The 17,357-nt window shown below is 43.6% G+C and overlaps 1 protein-coding gene across 1 annotated transcript in view; it reads right to left on the reverse strand.

Moving 5' to 3' along the window:
- The window catches only part of cpne8 (copine VIII), a 94,256-nt gene that overhangs the window by 74,451 nt on the left and 2,448 nt on the right, over positions 1-17,357 (reverse strand). Inside the window, exon 2 of the mRNA XM_067379195.1 lies at positions 11,982-12,022. Within this exon, the coding sequence (XP_067235296.1) occupies positions 11,982-12,022 (41 nt within the window). The remainder of the gene's footprint in view (positions 1-11,981; positions 12,023-17,357) is intronic.

Here is a 17,357-nt window from a genome sequence, read left to right on the forward strand (position 1 = left end):
ATCCAGTAAATGCGTGAACTTGCTGGACCTCGGTTTCTTATAAATACTACAATGTATTGTGTATTGTTATTTTTTGACAGACATCGATGTTGTGATATTAAAATGATGTAGTTCCCTTTCAGTCGGTCACGTTCGACGTACGTCAGTAGTGACCGACGAATTGGGATATCGCTTAGAGAGCCCTATCATCTTCGTGTAAACTAAAACAAGCCAATGGAATTGGCGTGCGATATTTGCATAATGCGCACCGCCCCCGACAGGTGTATATAAATAGGAAGCAGATGCAATCGCACTCTGTCTTTCGCTTCGGAGCCATTCACTGGTGTCCTGTTTTAGAAGACTCCTTTCTTCGTTTGTTTTATTCTAAAACATTGCCTCAGAAGAGGATTACAGCGAGCTTCAGTGCTGGTGAAGAGGGCACGTTCAGCGAGGTCGCGAGTGTCCGAGGAGCTGAGCTATAAGCTCTAAAACTGCTGTTTTCACAGCAACACAAAGAGTGTGTGTGTGTAGCGATTTGGGCCGGTTCCTCGGTGTGTCAGGGAGTGGTGTACCTGACACATCGCGTCGCTCCCTGGGTGCTTCAGCACGAGTGAGTTGACTTCCCCTTCTAAAAGAGCTTTACAAGACGAACCCTGACAGTATGTCATTTCGTCTGTGCGTTACTGGGTGCGGTCGTTCCCTGGTCCCTGCTGATGGGCACAATTGCTGCATCTCGTGTTTGGGCATTCTGCACGCTGAAGCAGCTTTTGTGGATGGTTCATGTTCCCATTGCGGGAACATGACCATCGCAGTGCTGAGGTCGAGGCTCTCCTTCCTGAAGTCTCAGGAAGCGGGAGTCCCCTCTCCTATGCCGCGTACGACCGTTTTTTCCGGCCCCGGGAACCAGAATGACGATACGGCGCTGTATAGGGAGGGCGGCCTGGGGATAATGGTCAGGGCTCCCCCGCCGAGCGGAAACGCTCCTCGGGCCCCTGCCGCCTCATCAGCACCGCAACCCATCGTGCCACCGTTGGTTTCCGCTGGGCCCTCTACGGACTGTCCAGCCGTTACCTTTGGTGTGCCGGCGGCGGATCGGATGTCGATCGCTGCATCGGAAGGTGAGCCTGAGTCCTCGGGGGAAGATTCGGACGCGCTGCCGCCCGGGACGGTAGCGTTGCCCGAGTCGGATCCCGAGCTTACGGCTGTGCTCTCCCGGGCCGCCTTGTGCGTCGGGCTTGAGTGGAACCCTCCACCCTGTCCCGGCCCATCTCGGTTGGACGATTGGTACTTGGGGGGGGGTCGCGCTGGTCAAATCCAGCGTCCCGCCCCAATGCCTTTCTTCCCGGAAGTACACGATGAGGTGACCAGGTCTTGGCAAGCTCCGTATGGGGCTCGTACAGGGCCTGGTCCCTCGTCCGCCTTCACCTCCCTGGACGGCGGGGTAGCCAGGGGGTACGCGAGGATCCCGCCAGTCGAGCGGTCTGTTGCGATGCAGTTGTGTCCAACGGCCGCTGGCTGGCGCGGTGAGCCGCGTCTACCGTCCCAGGCCTGTGAATTCTCAGCCGGTCTGACTGAGAAAGCTTACAGTGCCTGTGGGCAGGCTGCCTCTGCCCTGCACGCGATGGCCCTTTTTGCAGGTCTATCAGGCAAAAGCGCTGTCGCAGATGCCCCAGGAAGTTCCTGACCAACAGCTGCTTGGGGAGCTGCGCGCTGCCACTGACCTTGCCCTCCGGGCAACGAAGGTGACAGCGCGTTCTGTTGGCCAGGCGATGTCTACTCTGGTAGTCCAGCAACGCCACCTCTGGCTGACCTTGGCAGACATGAGGGAGACCGACAAACATCGGTTCCTGGATTCCCCCGTGTCTCCGGTCGGCCTTTTCGGCGACGCGGTGGAGAGCTGTGCCCAACAGTTCTCCGCTGCACAGAAGCAGGCTGAGGCTATCAGACATGTCATGCCACGGCGGTCCGCTGCTGCCTCCACCCAGCCGCCCGTGGCTCAGCCTCAGCCCGCTCGTCGCCGAGGGCGCCCGCCTGCGTCTTCCTCCGCCCCTGCTAAGTCGGCAAAGCAGCAGCCTACACCAGCCAAACAGCAGGGTGCCGGTCGCGGACGTGGTGCCCAGCCCTGAGACGGGCGACCTGGAGCGGAAGGTTCCTGCCCTTTGGGAGAGTATTCCATCTGCTCTCCCACCCCCGGAGGAGGGCCGGGGGGGATTTTGTGGCGGCTGTCCATCTACCGCCGCTGGCTCTCCGGAGTCCAGCGGTACCCACTTTGCCACAAAAAGAGCAGTTTCCTCAAACTCCAGGTCACAACAAGGGGTGTCTGCCAGTGTGCCAGGCTCAGCCTCGCCGCTGACAGCTCCCTCCCCATTCGCCAGCAGGTGGCAGTGTGATGGTGCAGACCGCGTCCCGTGCGCTGTCTCCCATGCACACTGCTGCCTCGCAGAGTCCGACCCCACTCCAGGCCGCCCCCAAGCCGTCCGGTTCGGGTCCCTCTCTGCCTTGCTGCCCCACCCCCGGTGCGTCTGTGGTGCCTTTGGTCCTGCTGGCTCAGTGTCTGGAAGCGTGGATCACGTTCCCCAGCCTGTCCAGTTGGTTCATTCGTACTATCAGACTCGGCTATGCGATTCAGTTCGCCCGGCGTCCCCCGGTCTTCAGGGCTGTCCACTTCACTCCGGTGTCGTTGGGCAGTGCACCTGTTCTCCGGGTGGAGATTGCTGTCCTCCTGGCGAAGGATACAATCAAGCCGGTCCCTCCAGCCGATGTGAAGTCGGGGTTCTACAGCCCCTACTTCATTGTACCGTAAAAGGGCGGTGGGCTACGGCCAATCCTGGACCGTCCCCAGGATTGGTTTGCAGCAATAGACCTGAAGGATGCGTACTTTCATGTCTCGATTCTGCCTCGACACAGACCCTTCCTAGGTCGGTCTGCGTTTGAGGGTCGGGCATGTCAGTACAAAGTCCTACCCGACATGGTTGTAGCTCCCAGCCGGTTGGGTCTTCAGGTCAACTGGGACAAGAGCAAACTCGACCCCGGGTAGAGGATCTCTTGTCTCGGTCTCGAGCTAGACTCGGTCGCACGGACTGCGCGTCTCACCGAGGTGCGCGTCCAGTCGGTGTTGAACTGCCTGAGCTCGCTCAAGTGCAGGACAGCGGCTCCACTGAAAGATTTTCAGAGGCTCCTGGGGCATATGGCATCTGCAGCCGCGGTAACGCCGCTCGGATTGCTTCATATGAGACCGCTTCAACACTGGCTCCGCGGCCGGGTCCCGAGATGGGCATGGCAGTGCGGCACGCTCCGTGTCCCCGTGACATCGAGCTGCCGTCGCACCCTTGTCCGGTGGTTGGACCCTTCGTTCCTCTGCCACGGGATGGGGGGCCACGTACAACGGGCATGCAGTGACAGGTCTTTGGACGGGGCCTCAGCTGCATTGGCATACCAATTGCCTCGAGTTGCTAGCGGTTCGTCTTGCGCTGGCCCGCTTCAAGAAGCTGTTGTCAGGCAAGCACGTTCTAGTCCGCTCACAAAGCACTGCGGCCGTTGCGTACACCAACCGTCAAGGTGGTCTACGCTTCCGTCGCATGTCGCAACTCGCCCGCCATCTCTTGTTGTGGAGTCAGAAGGATCTGAGGTCCCTTCGGGCCACTCGTGTCTCAGGTGTGCTCAACCGTGCAGCCGACGAGCTGCCACGGCAGCATCTACTTGCGGGCGAGTGGCGGCTCCACCCCCAGGCGGTCCAGCTGATTTGGCAGCGTTTCGGCGAGGCCCAGGTAGTCCTGTTTGCCTCCCCGGAAACTGCCCTCTGCCAGTGGTTTTATTCCCTGACCGGCGGCACGCTCGGCACGGATTCCCTGGCACACAGCTGGCCCCCGGGTCTGCGCAAACATGCGTTTCCCCCAGTGAGCCTTCTCGCACAACTCATGTGCAAGGTCAGGGAGGACGAGAGCAGGTTCTGTTAGTGGCTCCGTACTGGCCCACTCGGACCTGGTTCTCAGACCTCATTCTCCTCGCGACAGCACCTCCCTGGCCGATTCCTCTGAGGAAGGACCCCCTGACTCAGAGACGGGGCACCCTGTGGCACCCGCGTCCCGATCTGTGGAACCTCCACGTGTGGTCCCTGGACGGGATGCGGAGGTTCTGAGTGATCTCCCGCAAGCGGTCGTAGACACCATCACTTCCGCTAGAGCTCCTTCCACTAGGAGTCTCTATGCGTTGAAGTGGAACCTGTTCGTCGATTGGTGCGCCTCTCGCCGAGAGGACCCCCGATCATGTTCGGTCGGATCCGTGCTTTCCTTCCTGCAAGATGGGTTGGAGCGAAGGCTGTCTCCCTCCACCCTCAAGGTGTATGTTGCCGCTATTGCCGCACATCACCACGCAGTTGAGGGTAAGTCCCTGGGGAAACACGATCTGATCGTCAGATTCCTGAGGGGGGCGAGGAGACTAAATCCTCCTCGCCCTTCCTCCGTACCCTCTTGGGATTTGACCCTGGTTCTCACAGCTCTCCGGGGTCATCCCTTTGAACCTTTGCAATCAGTCGACCTGAAACTAATGTCTCTTAAGACGGTTCTTCTGGTTGCATTGGCTTCCCTGAAGAGGGTAGGGGATCTGCATGCATTTTCGGTCGACGAAACGTGCCTAGAATTCGGGCCCGGTGATTCTCACGTCATCCTGAGACCCCGGCCTGGATACGTGCCCAAAGTTCCTACCACTCCCTTCAGAGATCAGGTAGTGAACCTGCAAGCGCTGCCCTCGGAGGAGGCAGACCCAGCCCTAGCTTTGCTCTGTCCCGTCCGCGCTCTGCGCGTTTACGTGGACAGAACGCGAAGCTTCAGGACCTCAGATCAGCTCTTCATCTGTTACGGAGGCCAGCAGAAGGGAAAGGCTGTCTCCAAGCAGAGGATGGCCCACTGGATAGTGGATGCCATCGCCTTGGCGTACGAATCCCAGGGCGTGCCTTGCCCGCTCAGGTTGAGAGCCCACTCCACCAGAGGGGTGGCCTCTTCCTGGGCGCTGGCTCATGGCGCCTCGCTGACAGATATCTGTAGAGCTGCGGGCTGGGCGACACCAAACACGTTCGCTAGGTTTTATAGCCTACGTGTAGAGCCGGTATCTTCACGTGTACTCGCATCCACTAGTCGGTAGACGTGTTGTACCCACTCTAAGTGTCGGCTTGCAATGCCATTCCCGCCACTGGCCGGATACGTGCATACCTTCACTCCAGTCGCGTTCCCCGCTTGGCGAACCCTGTCGAGTTCCTCCGCCTCCCCCTTCGGCTCGGACATTGCGGAGTGTCTGATGCCAGGCCTACATCCGTCGCTGACGCTGTCTGTTGGCTGGGGCCCATATGTCGTGACCCCTCTACGTGAGCGGTCCCATATGTGTATTTTCCACGGTTTAAAACTCCTTACGGGCCGAGTCCGTGTCTTTCCCTTAGCAGAGCCAGCTCTGCTGTCACCTGTCAGATGAGTCTCCCCCTACCAGGTGGAGCCATCCCAGGGACTCCATATGCGTACTGCCCCCCGGGCCAGTCCATGTGTGTATTTCCCACGTAAACTCCTCCCCCATTGGGTAGGTAGTGGTCTCCGCAGCGTCCCTTACGGGTTCGCTTCCCCAGTGTGTCTAGTTTACTTAGTGGGTAGTGGTTAGACAGCAGTAGACTCTCTCGGTGTAAGCTCGCCCCCTTCACCGCCAGCCGGTGCTATGGGCGGCTGAGCTTGTGCTGGGCACTGGAAGGGGTTTCGTAACTGTGGCGCTTTAGTTGGGATCCCAATTCGTCGGTCACTACTGACGTACGTCGAACGTGACCGACTGAAAGGGAACGTCTCGGTTACGTATGTAACCCTCGTTCCCTGAAGGAGGGAACGGAGACATACGTCCCGTCGCCACAGTTTCTGTACCCTCGCTGTAGTGCGGACACCAGTTGTCTCCTCAGCGAAAAACAGAGTGCGATTGCATCTGCTTCCTATTTATATACACCTGTCGGGGGCGGTGCGCATTATGCAAATATCGCACGCCAATTCCATTGGCTTGTTTTAGTTTACACGAAGATGATAGGGCTCTCTAAGCGATATCCCAATTCGTCGGTCACTACTGACGTACGTCTCCGTTCCCTCCTTCAGGGAACGAGGGTTACATACGTAACCGAGACGTTTTGAAAACATATGGATTGTAAGGTAATAATTATTTATTTCTTATCCAGCAAGTATTCAGTGAAGTGACTGATGCCCATGAGTGAGTTATGTCGATGTTTTTAGTTCTAATATTCCAATCGACAGCCAGCCTACGTTTTTGACAGACATGACACTGTGCGTAAGAGGTGAGCTATGTTTGATTTTTGGGTAATTATAAAATATCCTAGAGATGTTCAAAATGCTTTTTGCGTAGTTCATTTTATTTATTTTTTACGGAATAAAGTTTTTTGTGGCTTAAATAAATTACATTTCTCACTAGGAAAGGAGTGGTTTTGATGCATTGAATTTGTTTTTATTGTCTCTTTTAACTAAAATCTTTTATTTAAACCTATGAAAATGCTGTTTCTGTATATTCAATTTAAAACTGTTGCTCCATTAATACCCCTTAGCAGATTTTGACTAATTTCTCAGGACTCGTACACTAGCGCCCCACACCGCAAGTGTAATACTGTATCAGATGAGCCAAACAAGTTTACTATGTCAGAAAATCCATACATATGGAGCTTATGTGATGCAAACTTATAAATGAATCTGTTTAGAAATCATGCTCTATGGTAAAAATATTTTCAAGTGATAACATAGTATTATACAATGAACTGTGCAAAAGTCTTTATTAATTGATAATCTGTCCCTGTAATTGTAATTTGTGTGAAATGAAATAAAAGATTGAGTTTTACTGCCTCTAGTGTTCATTTCAGCTGGAAACATCAGTTAAAATGTATGTATATTACCGTATGTTTTTGGAGTTTTGCAAAAATGTAGGCAGTACATTTCCAACGTGATCTCATGAGAATACGTGTGTATTTTTACGTGAAGTGTGGTTCTACCACACGTACATTTACTAACGTTTTCATACACACAAAAACGTACAACATTAACGTATTTATAGCACTAAAGCGTACGTATTAGCAGCTTAAAAAACGTAAAACATCTAACGTAAAGTGTGAATGTATATGAATTACCATGTATTAATATTAAAATCGTGGCTTTAATGATTCAAGTATGTTGTGTTCAATTGTCATTAACGTTACATAATGTTAAACGAGACTACACTTTGAAACCTTAAAATGAATAACATTTCTATAATCGTTTTGTAATATTTTGCTGTGCGATTTTTTTCCTATGCAGTGACTGACAATACAACCATAAGATACACCAAAGCACAACATAAATTAACAAATCACACCCATTTTATTTGTTTGCTGTACTCCATATCTTTAGAATCCATATGTTTGCGAGGAACAGATTCAAATTCAGCCCTTTATCTGTCGATCTTCACCTTCATTCTCAGCAAAAGCGACCGTCACAGTCAAAGCCCGCGCACGTTATGATTCAAATTTAAAAAATAGCGCCAGTGCGCCTGCGCCACCCTCGAGAAGCGTTACGACATGGTTTACGGCACTGATATCGAACGTTCATTGGTTCTCACCTGCTTCGTCGCAGATTGCGATATGCCGTGTTTCAGTGGATTGACATTTGAAATGAGTGCGCGCCTTCACGGAGAGAAGAACAGATTCATAATTTCACGGATTAATAAATTATATTCTGCTCTGTACCCTATAAAAACTATTACGTTACAGCCAGAGAGGACTGCGACTGGAACTCATCATCATTTTAACTTTTGGTACCACTTTTGACATATTTGCAAAAAATAAATGATTGTGATTAACGTTACGCTTGTTTGTCTGTTTTTCATTTATTAACAGTATAGTTTTAAGAAATTGTTATGGGTAGGTTTAGGGGAAGGTGTAGGATAAGTGGCTCAAAATATCGTTTTAATGTCATATTTTTACTAAAATTGTCAGTTTCCTACACATTTCTGTCCATTATGATTTATTCTTTTAACGTTATGTATAAAATGGGTAGGTTTAGGTTCGGGGTGGGGTGGGGTTTAGGGATATTACATTCATCTAAAAATGTTAAAAAGGGAACATTTATATATATTTTATACATATATTTTTATGACATGAAAGATTCGTAAATATTTTACGTTTTATTCGCAGTAAAAACGTAAGTATGTTTACGTTTTGGTGCCATAATTACGTCAGTATTTGTACGTTTTAGCACCATTCAAAACGTACAAATATGTACGTTTTGTGTCTTTTAAAGTTACGTATTAATAACTACGTATTAACAATGAGACCAGGCTGACATTTCACACAGTTGAATCATCGCAGAGGTGTTATGAGACGAGATATGGGGGCGCTCCATATCTGATTTTACATAGACATACCGGTTCTTTCCCAATAGGTTAATACACAGCCTATTATGTTAATACTATAAATAAAATGTGAAAAGAAAGAAGCTTTTAATAAATATTTTTAATGTGCGTGAATAAATCCAACCACCCTTGTGACAGATTTAAGTTTCACTTCCATGATCCGTGACCGACAGAGGAGCATCTTTGCGGCAGGGATTAAATCTTTAACAATGTCTGGGATAAAGTGTACAATTGGATGCACTTTGAAATGGTAAAAGATGATCCAAAAAATGTATGATGCAAGTTGTGCCAACAGCTCATGTCCTAGAATTCAACAACAACAAACATTGTGTCGCGCTTCTGCCGGCCAATGAGCTGACTATAGAAGCCGGATGTAATTTGATTTTTGGATGTTGTGAATGTTTAGCTAAAAAGACTGCCACTCCAGTTTAGCATTTATTGCCTCTGCAGTTAAAAAGACAAAGTTGACAATTCTGGCTATACTTTCATTATTTTAATAATTTCTTTCATTTTAATTTCTTTATTGATCTCTCTGGGTTATTTAATTTAACTATTTGTGGCTTGTGTTTTGAATATCTGCTGCACTTCAGGCATTTTGCAGTTTGACTTGATCATATTTAATTTTTTTTAATTAGACTATTTTCATTTATTAGAACGGCATATTCTGTTCTAATTCAATTCTGTAAATTAATGTTTGATAAAAAATTATAATTTTATTATTAAATTATTATTATTTTTTTTTTTGGTGCATCAATGTTGTGCTGTAGATTAGTTAAAGCTTGTTCGCACAGACAATGTAATTTGATTTGCCGACATATAAAATGTATATCTATCTGTGTGGCCTTTCTGCAGTTATTTATATATATACATATATATACAGTGGTTACGGAAAGTATTCAGACCCCCTTAAATTTTTCACTCTTTGTTATATTGCAGCCATTTGCTAAAATCATTTAAGTTAATTTTTTTCCCTCATTAATGTACACACAGCACCCTATATTGACAGAAAAACACAGAATTGTTGACATTTTTGCAGATTTATTAAAAAAGAAAAACAGAAATATCACATGGTCCTAAGTATTCAGACCCTTTGCTGTGACACTCATATATTTAACTCAGGTGCTGTCCATTTCTTCTGATCATCCTTGAGATGGTTCTACACCTTCATTTGAGTCCAGCCGTGTTTGATTATACTGATTGGACTTGATTAGGAAAGCCACAAACCTGTCTATATAAGACATTACAGCTCACAGTGCATGTCAGAGCAAATGAGAATCATGAAGTCAAAGGAAGTGGCTGAAGAGCTCAGAGACAGAATTGTGGCAAGGCACAGATCTGGCCATGGTTACAAAAAAAATTCTGCTGCACTTAAGGTTCCTCAGAGCACAGTGGCCTCCATAATCCTTAAATAGAAGACATTTGGGATGACCAGCCCTCCACCAGTCGGGGCTTTATGGCAGAGTGGCCCGACGGAAGCCTCTCCTCAGTGCAAGACACATGAAAGCCTGCATGGAGTTTGCTAAAAAACACCAGAAGGACTCCAAGATGGTGAGAAATAAGATTCTCTGGTCTGATGAGACCAAGATAGAACATTTTGGCCTCAATTCTAAGCGGTATGTGTGGAGAAAACCAGGCACTGCTCATCACCTGTCCAATACAGTCCCAACAGTGAAGCATGGTGGTGGCAGCATCATGCTGTGGGGGTGTTTTTCAGCTGCAGGGACAGGACGACTGGTTGCAATCGAGGGAAAGATGAATGCAGCCAAGTACAGGGATATCCTGGAAGAAAACTTTCTCCAGAGTGCTCAGGACCTCAGACTGGGCCGAAGGTTTACCTTCCAACAAGACAATGGCCGAAGGAGTGGCTCCACAACAACTCCGTGACTGTTCTTGGATGGCCCAGCCATAGCCCTGACTTAAACCTAATTGAGCATCTCTGGAGAGACCTAAAAATGGCTGTCCACCAACGTTTACCATCCAACCTAACAGAACTGGAGAAGATCTGCAAGGAGGAATGGCAGACGATCCCCAAATCCAGGTGTGAAAAACTTGTTGCATCTTTCCCAAAAAGACTCATGGTTGTATTAGATCAAAAGTGTGCTTCTACTAAATACTGAGCAAAGGGTCTAAATACTTAGGACCATGTGATATTTCAGTTTTTCTTTTTTAATAAATCTGCATCCATCTATCTATCTATCTATATATATATTAAGGTTTATTGATCCAAAATGTTTTTATAAATTTTCTTCTATATCTTTGTGTGGTGTTCTGTACATCGTGGCTGTGAAGTTTTATCCACATTGCCTTTCATTTGTTTAAAAAAGATAAAATCATTGTCAGTTTCGTCTATCACTTGTCAGGCAGTTTGGTCGGTTTATTAGAAAGATGTTTCTCTGTGCTGTGTGTGAAATAAAATAAAAGTTGTCTTAAGCTGCGGGTAGGCTATAGCCAGGCCTTCATTTTCCATGTCCCGCTCCATCTCATGCACAGTTCAGAAATGGAAGAGCCGTAGCAGCACAAAACTACTGGAGACCAAAACAACAACAGACACCCGCACTGATAAGCACAGTACCTCCAAGACATTTTTATTGGTCAAATCTTATGAAAGGAGAAAGATGAAACTTATTATTGCATATGTGTCAACCACTTGTGTTCGTGCAAGCATTATAAAATGGAGTAAACTGTAAAGGCTATGTGTTCAGCTGACTGTATGCAAATAAGCTGTCACACCATATTTAAAATATACTTTGTGCTAACTGTTCCAAACACAAAATGTTCCCAAAACTTCAGAGACCTCAGTCCACTTAGGTTCTTTAAATATGATTTCAAAATTACTTCAGAACAGACGTTCAAAAATCAACATGATTATGACACCACAACCGTAAGGAAATTAGAATAAAACCTCCCACCAACTCAATATAATAATGTTGCAAAGGTGTAGAATATGACTCCTTTAAAGGAAGGCAGAAAAGTTACGTACTTTGCGAACAATATAATTGGCCCAATTTCAAGATGAAAATAGAATTTTCTTAGCAGAAAAAATAATCAAAACAAAACCTTTTAGAGCATATAATGTTTGCGTGTGTGTGTGTGTGTGTGTGTGTGTGTCAGAAACAGTCAGTGTAATCAGCCATACAGCAGAATGAACAATGCAGGCCTGCAGTCAAACGCATCTGTATGTTCATTAAAGCTGTGAATGTTAGCTGAACATCTGGATTACACAATACAGTCACAACCCACGTGAACATACAACACGTGAATATGCAATCAAAACAAAACCACACACAGAAATACAAATGAGAATTAAGCTCTCCTGCATATGAAAGAATATGCACATACAGCAGGGTTTCATGCACAATCAAGCTTTCTAATAAAAATGCATACAAATTAAAGCAGGCAGGTAAAATTTTGCACACTAATGATGCTCCCTATAGGGATCAGAGCTCTGTTGATGAGTGTGTTAACTGCATCACAATTTGAACCCAGACAGCTTTCAGATAAACCAATCTTTGTACCTACAATGTTTCAATGCATGCTAGAATAAATTGATAAGCTTCTTATAATTGTGATATGTGTGATACCAAAAAGCTTACTTGGATCAGACTTTGAGAAGGTGTCTCTGTCCAAGAGGTTTCTGTAGTAGAAAGAAAGAAATTAAGAAATAGGAGTTAATAAAGTCCTGTTTAAAAGGTTTTAAAGAAAATCAAGCTCTCCATTACTTTAAAAAAACACATTAACCTAACATTAAAATGAACTCTAAATGAATAATGTAAAATAAAATATGCTAAAATAAACTAGATTCACTAGATACACAAAGTTTCAATACAAATACGCACTCAGAATCACATGTTGATATAAATATATCAGTGGTTTTATTCCTATGTTCAGTGGTTTATTGATCTCCTTCGCTTCAGCCATTATGAACATTCAGGTACGGCAGGGTATTGCCAACTATCCCAAGATGCAATATACATCATTGTGATTCAATGTATTGCAACGCATCACAGTGTCATAACTGAGTCGTGATTGAAACTGCGGCAAGCGCATGAATCTGTGATATCACTCTCAATCTCACTTGAGGGATCATTTTGCACCATGTGTAACTGAAGCAGCTCTGACTGAGAAATTTCATTTTCAGAGGTTTGTCTTATTTAGATGCGTTCTTCATTAATTGCAGGAATTAAATGAAACAATCAATAAATAAAACAAATAAAAACAGCAACACAGACATGAAGTATCAATGTAACATTGCGAGAAAAAGAAATGTGATATTGCAGGGCAGTGAATCATAGAAGGAAATCTCACACACACACACACTGATCTCTTCTGACTGTGCAAAGACAAGTGAATCATTACAGTAAAACCTCAATAAGGAAAAAAAAAAAATCTCAATATTGTTCTCACTTATTAACTGTTCGCACACACTGACTTTTTTCGCTTGTCTCAAACTCCATTGTTTCCTCCTTCTTATATAAATCTCATTTGTTTAAAAGACCTCCGAAGAACAGGCAAATCTCAACATAACACCGACTGTTACGTAACAATCGGGGTGTACGCCCCCAATATTTGCATATGCCAGCCCATGATCGAGGCAGCCAGTATTAATGTCTGGATGTGCAGAGCTGAATCAACAGACTAGGTAAGCAAGCAAGGACAATAGCAAATGGCAGATGGAGCAATAATAACTGACATGATTCATGATAACATGATATTTTTAGTGATATTTGTAAATTGTCTTTCTAAATGTTTCGTTAGCATGTTGCTAATGTACTGTTTAATGTGGTTAAAGTTACCATCGTTTCTTACTGTATTCGCGGAGACAAGAGCCGTCGCTATTTTCATTTTTAAACACTTACAGTCTGTATAATGCATAAACATAACTTAATTCTTTATAAATCTCTCTAACAGTGTAGCATTAGCCGTTAGCCACGGAGCATAGCCTCAAAATCATTCAGAATCAATGTAAACATCAAAATAAACACTGTACTTACACGATTAGACATGCTGCATGATGAACACTTTGTAAAGATTGATTTTGAGGGTTATATTAGCTGTTTGAACCTTTTTTTATGTTATTTAAGTCAAGCGCGAGCTCTTGGGGCGTGAAGCACGAGAATTAAAGGGCCACACACCCTGAATCGGCTCATTTCTAATTATGCCCCAAAATAGGCAGTTAAAAAAATGAATTAAAAAAATCTATGGGGTATTTTAGCTGAAACTACACAGACACATTCAGGGGACACCTTAGACTTATATTACATCTTTTAAAAAAAGTTCTAGGGCACCTTTAAATAAAACAGAAAAGTGAGTAAATTAAAGTGATCTGGTTGTTATATTCGTGTCATGTAAGATCAACGCCAGTGGCGCCTGCAGCTGTATGGCTGTACGCACTGTGCGTACCTTGAGAGGGTGCTAATTAATGCCGTTTTTATTTTATTTTTTACATCATTTTTAAATTGATTATTAAAATCTATCTGAGTACACTCGACATATTAAGAGAGAAAGAGAGAATGAGAATACATAAAGGTGTGCGTTTGTGTGTTGTAAAGTCAAACGTGTGTATGGGTGAAAAGAAATCTGATTGACTAGTTTAGTTTCGTTTTTTTCCACATATGAAAAATGACGTTACAGATAGTTAATAATGTTTAAAAACAGGCTCAAAATGTGCAAATGCTCTCTAAAACAGCTAAATTCGACTGAAACATTTGCAAAAATGGCCTAAAACTATTGAGTAGAGATGAAGAAATTAAGCTTATTAAATCTTTGAAGCTTTTCTCTAAATGTTTTGGGAAAGGTTTCAAAGCATCAAGAGTGTCGAAAACAGTGCCATCTTGTTGCAGGTAAAATTTACAGCACCCATAAACTTGAATGCGCAATTCCGTTGTTTTATCCATTAAGCACAAACAGCCTGACAACGCTAAATGTATTTATTTCAATAATATAATTCACATATTAAATCTGGCAATGGATGAAATAGATAAAAAAAAACAATAATTATAATAATAATACTAATGCATACTGAGTTGTTTGAGGCAAGTAAATTGTGTTGTTATTTTATTGTAAATACTGGATATGACAGAACATAGGCTACAGGTTTATATATTTAAAATGTTTAGTAAATGGACTTGAACTTGCATAGTGGTCTGGATTCAAACATTCTGACATGCAAAGTATTCACTTGACTGGAAAAAATGCGACGCTTCGTTTCTCTGAAAACAATACCCACATTTCGGGACAAAGAAGTTACAGGTTGTCCGGTAACACTTTACAATAAGGTTCATTAGTTAACATTAGTTAATTACATAACATGACATAACATAGTTAACATGAACTAATAATGAACTGCACCTATACAGCATTTATTAATCTATGTTAATGTTAATTTCAACATTTACTAACATTAGTTAATGCACTGTGAACTAACATGAACAAACAATGAACAACTGTATATTTACTTTACTTATTGTAAAGTGTTACCGGTTGTCCTAACCAGCCGCAACGGTGACACACGATGATTATATTTTAGAAACAGTTTCTATTTTTTAAAAACTCTTTCTAAATTCTATTTAAGTTGTGGCTGGAACAACAACACAAAGTATGGCAGTGTTAATATCAGGTAATATTTATGTGCTTTATTTAATGTTAATGTTAAGCGTGTAACATGACTTTGAATATCATTTAGTACTCCCAGCTTTGTAGCCTGAAAGCAACAATGAGCTTTGAAGTGCTGGAAAAAATTTGTGTGAAGAAAGTGGGACTGTCAAGGGAGTAAGATTGGTGTCATACCCTTGCTTTTGGTGAAATGACGCCACTGCCTAAATGAATTACATTCTTTATAATCCTAACTAAATATATATCCCATAATAATATACACCAACCGAATATACAGTATATATCCTATGAATGTAAATTAATATATAATCAATTACACAAACCCCAACTAAATATATAACCCATAAACTGAATATATTGTAACCAATAACCCATAAGCCCAAAGGAATATAGTAAAACCGATAACTCTAATGTAAAGTGTATCCCATACACTAAATATATATCCCATAACTCCAACTGCATACAGTATACCATTAAAGCAATCACCTAAAATCACACAAAATCACAACCCATAACAACAGCAGGACCAAATGAATATATAACCAATAAACAATGAACCAAAATTGTATATATAACCAATGACCTTGTCAGATGTGGTAGCAATCCAACATACACAACTCATATAATCAATAGAAATAGTCGTTAATCCGACAAACAGAAACATTCAGAGAATATACATGCTAACCACATAAAAACTAAGATTATAACCAGCAGGGAATAGAACAAAACAAGGAGAATATTTACATGGTGAACATAACAAGACACAGGTGGGATTAATACGTAACTATAGAAACAAACAAGGACATAGCCTAATTAGTAACCAAGACTAAACAGAGCAAGAAACAGGAACTAAAGGAAACAGAACAAAATGTCAAAATAAGAATCCACATGACAGAAAATATACACATCACTGACCTATAACCCCAATGAATATATAACCAATAACACAACAATTACTCAATATATAACCCATAACTCTAACTGCCCAAATTAATACATAACCAAATAACTGAAGACCCCAAATGTAACCCATAACTGCAAATGAAAACAAGAGAAGACAATAAACCTAATCTAATAAACCTAAAAATCTACAAACACATATTCTTGCAATTGATTACATAAACAACTGATTCTATGCGCAGTGATTAGTGATGTTCAGGCACTCAAGTGACGCAGACAGAAGCTCTTATGCATGACCTACTCTATTTACACTAATAATGCTTGCCTCGCCTCGCCTCCCTGTACACAGAACAGAGAGCATCTGGCTGCATGTATGTTGGGTGAGAGTGTAAGTTATTGTGCATCAGACACCATCCAATATACAGTAACTGTGCAGATGAAATCATCCAACCACCATCCACTGCTCCGGCTACCATGATAATTGATTTAAAGGTATAGCTTACAAAAATACATAGAACTCCAAGAAAGTACAGATAAGGTATATATTTTTGTTCATATATATTACATGATACAGTGTGCCACCCAGAGAGGCCCTTTGAACACTTATGGTTTAAACTGGACGACTAAACATAAGTCTCCCCTCCCCATGCCGTAGATCCATGTGGCACCTGAAGCGGGCAGACCCAGCCATTACAGTGCAAGGCCGAAACATGATGGTAGCTAGAGTACAGGAAATTCTCCAGAACGAGTATCCTCATTAAACATTTACACGGCCGTTCCCCCACAAAACAGCACATTCCCATTTCAAATCCCAGCACAGCGGAACCCTCCGCCCACATCAAACCCTCTCCATCACAAACAAGCCCAAGTGCCAATCACATCCACTGACACTCCCTGTCCTCTTATGATTTTAATTAATGTTTATCCCTCGTCCTCTTCCGGACTCGTTCCGCATTCATATTTGGAGCATGGTGATAAAACACAGAGGAATAATTCATGAGGAATGTAATTAAACCATGAAGTGTGATAAAGTTTAGTGGCACTAATGAGGACGAGCCTCAAGTCCGAGTCAAAACTCTCGTTCGGTAAAGATCACCAAATTGACGAGCAAATAAAGACATCGAGACTAACATTATAACAGTAATGATAACAGATGAAATCAATATTGATTATGAATTGCAAGAATGTGAAAGTATGGCTTTTAAATATGTCTAATAAAGTAAATTCTCAAAAGTCAGGAGGATTTATATGTTTGTTTTTTTTATTACGTACTTTAAATGCCAAGTTAATTTTCTGAGTCCAAAATAGTTTCAATCAATGATGTTCTTGCAGTATCTCTACCATTAAAAAATTCAGTGAAAATGTTTCAGGCATTAGAGGATCAGAATTTGCTGACTATTTTTGTTCATTAAAAAAAACAACAATTTAAACTACTTAATTTAATTACTTTATCATTT

This window comes from Chanodichthys erythropterus, chromosome 24 (genome assembly GCF_024489055.1).
Source record: "Chanodichthys erythropterus isolate Z2021 chromosome 24, ASM2448905v1, whole genome shotgun sequence".
NCBI classification, from domain to species: Eukaryota; Metazoa; Chordata; class Actinopteri; order Cypriniformes; family Xenocyprididae; genus Chanodichthys; species Chanodichthys erythropterus.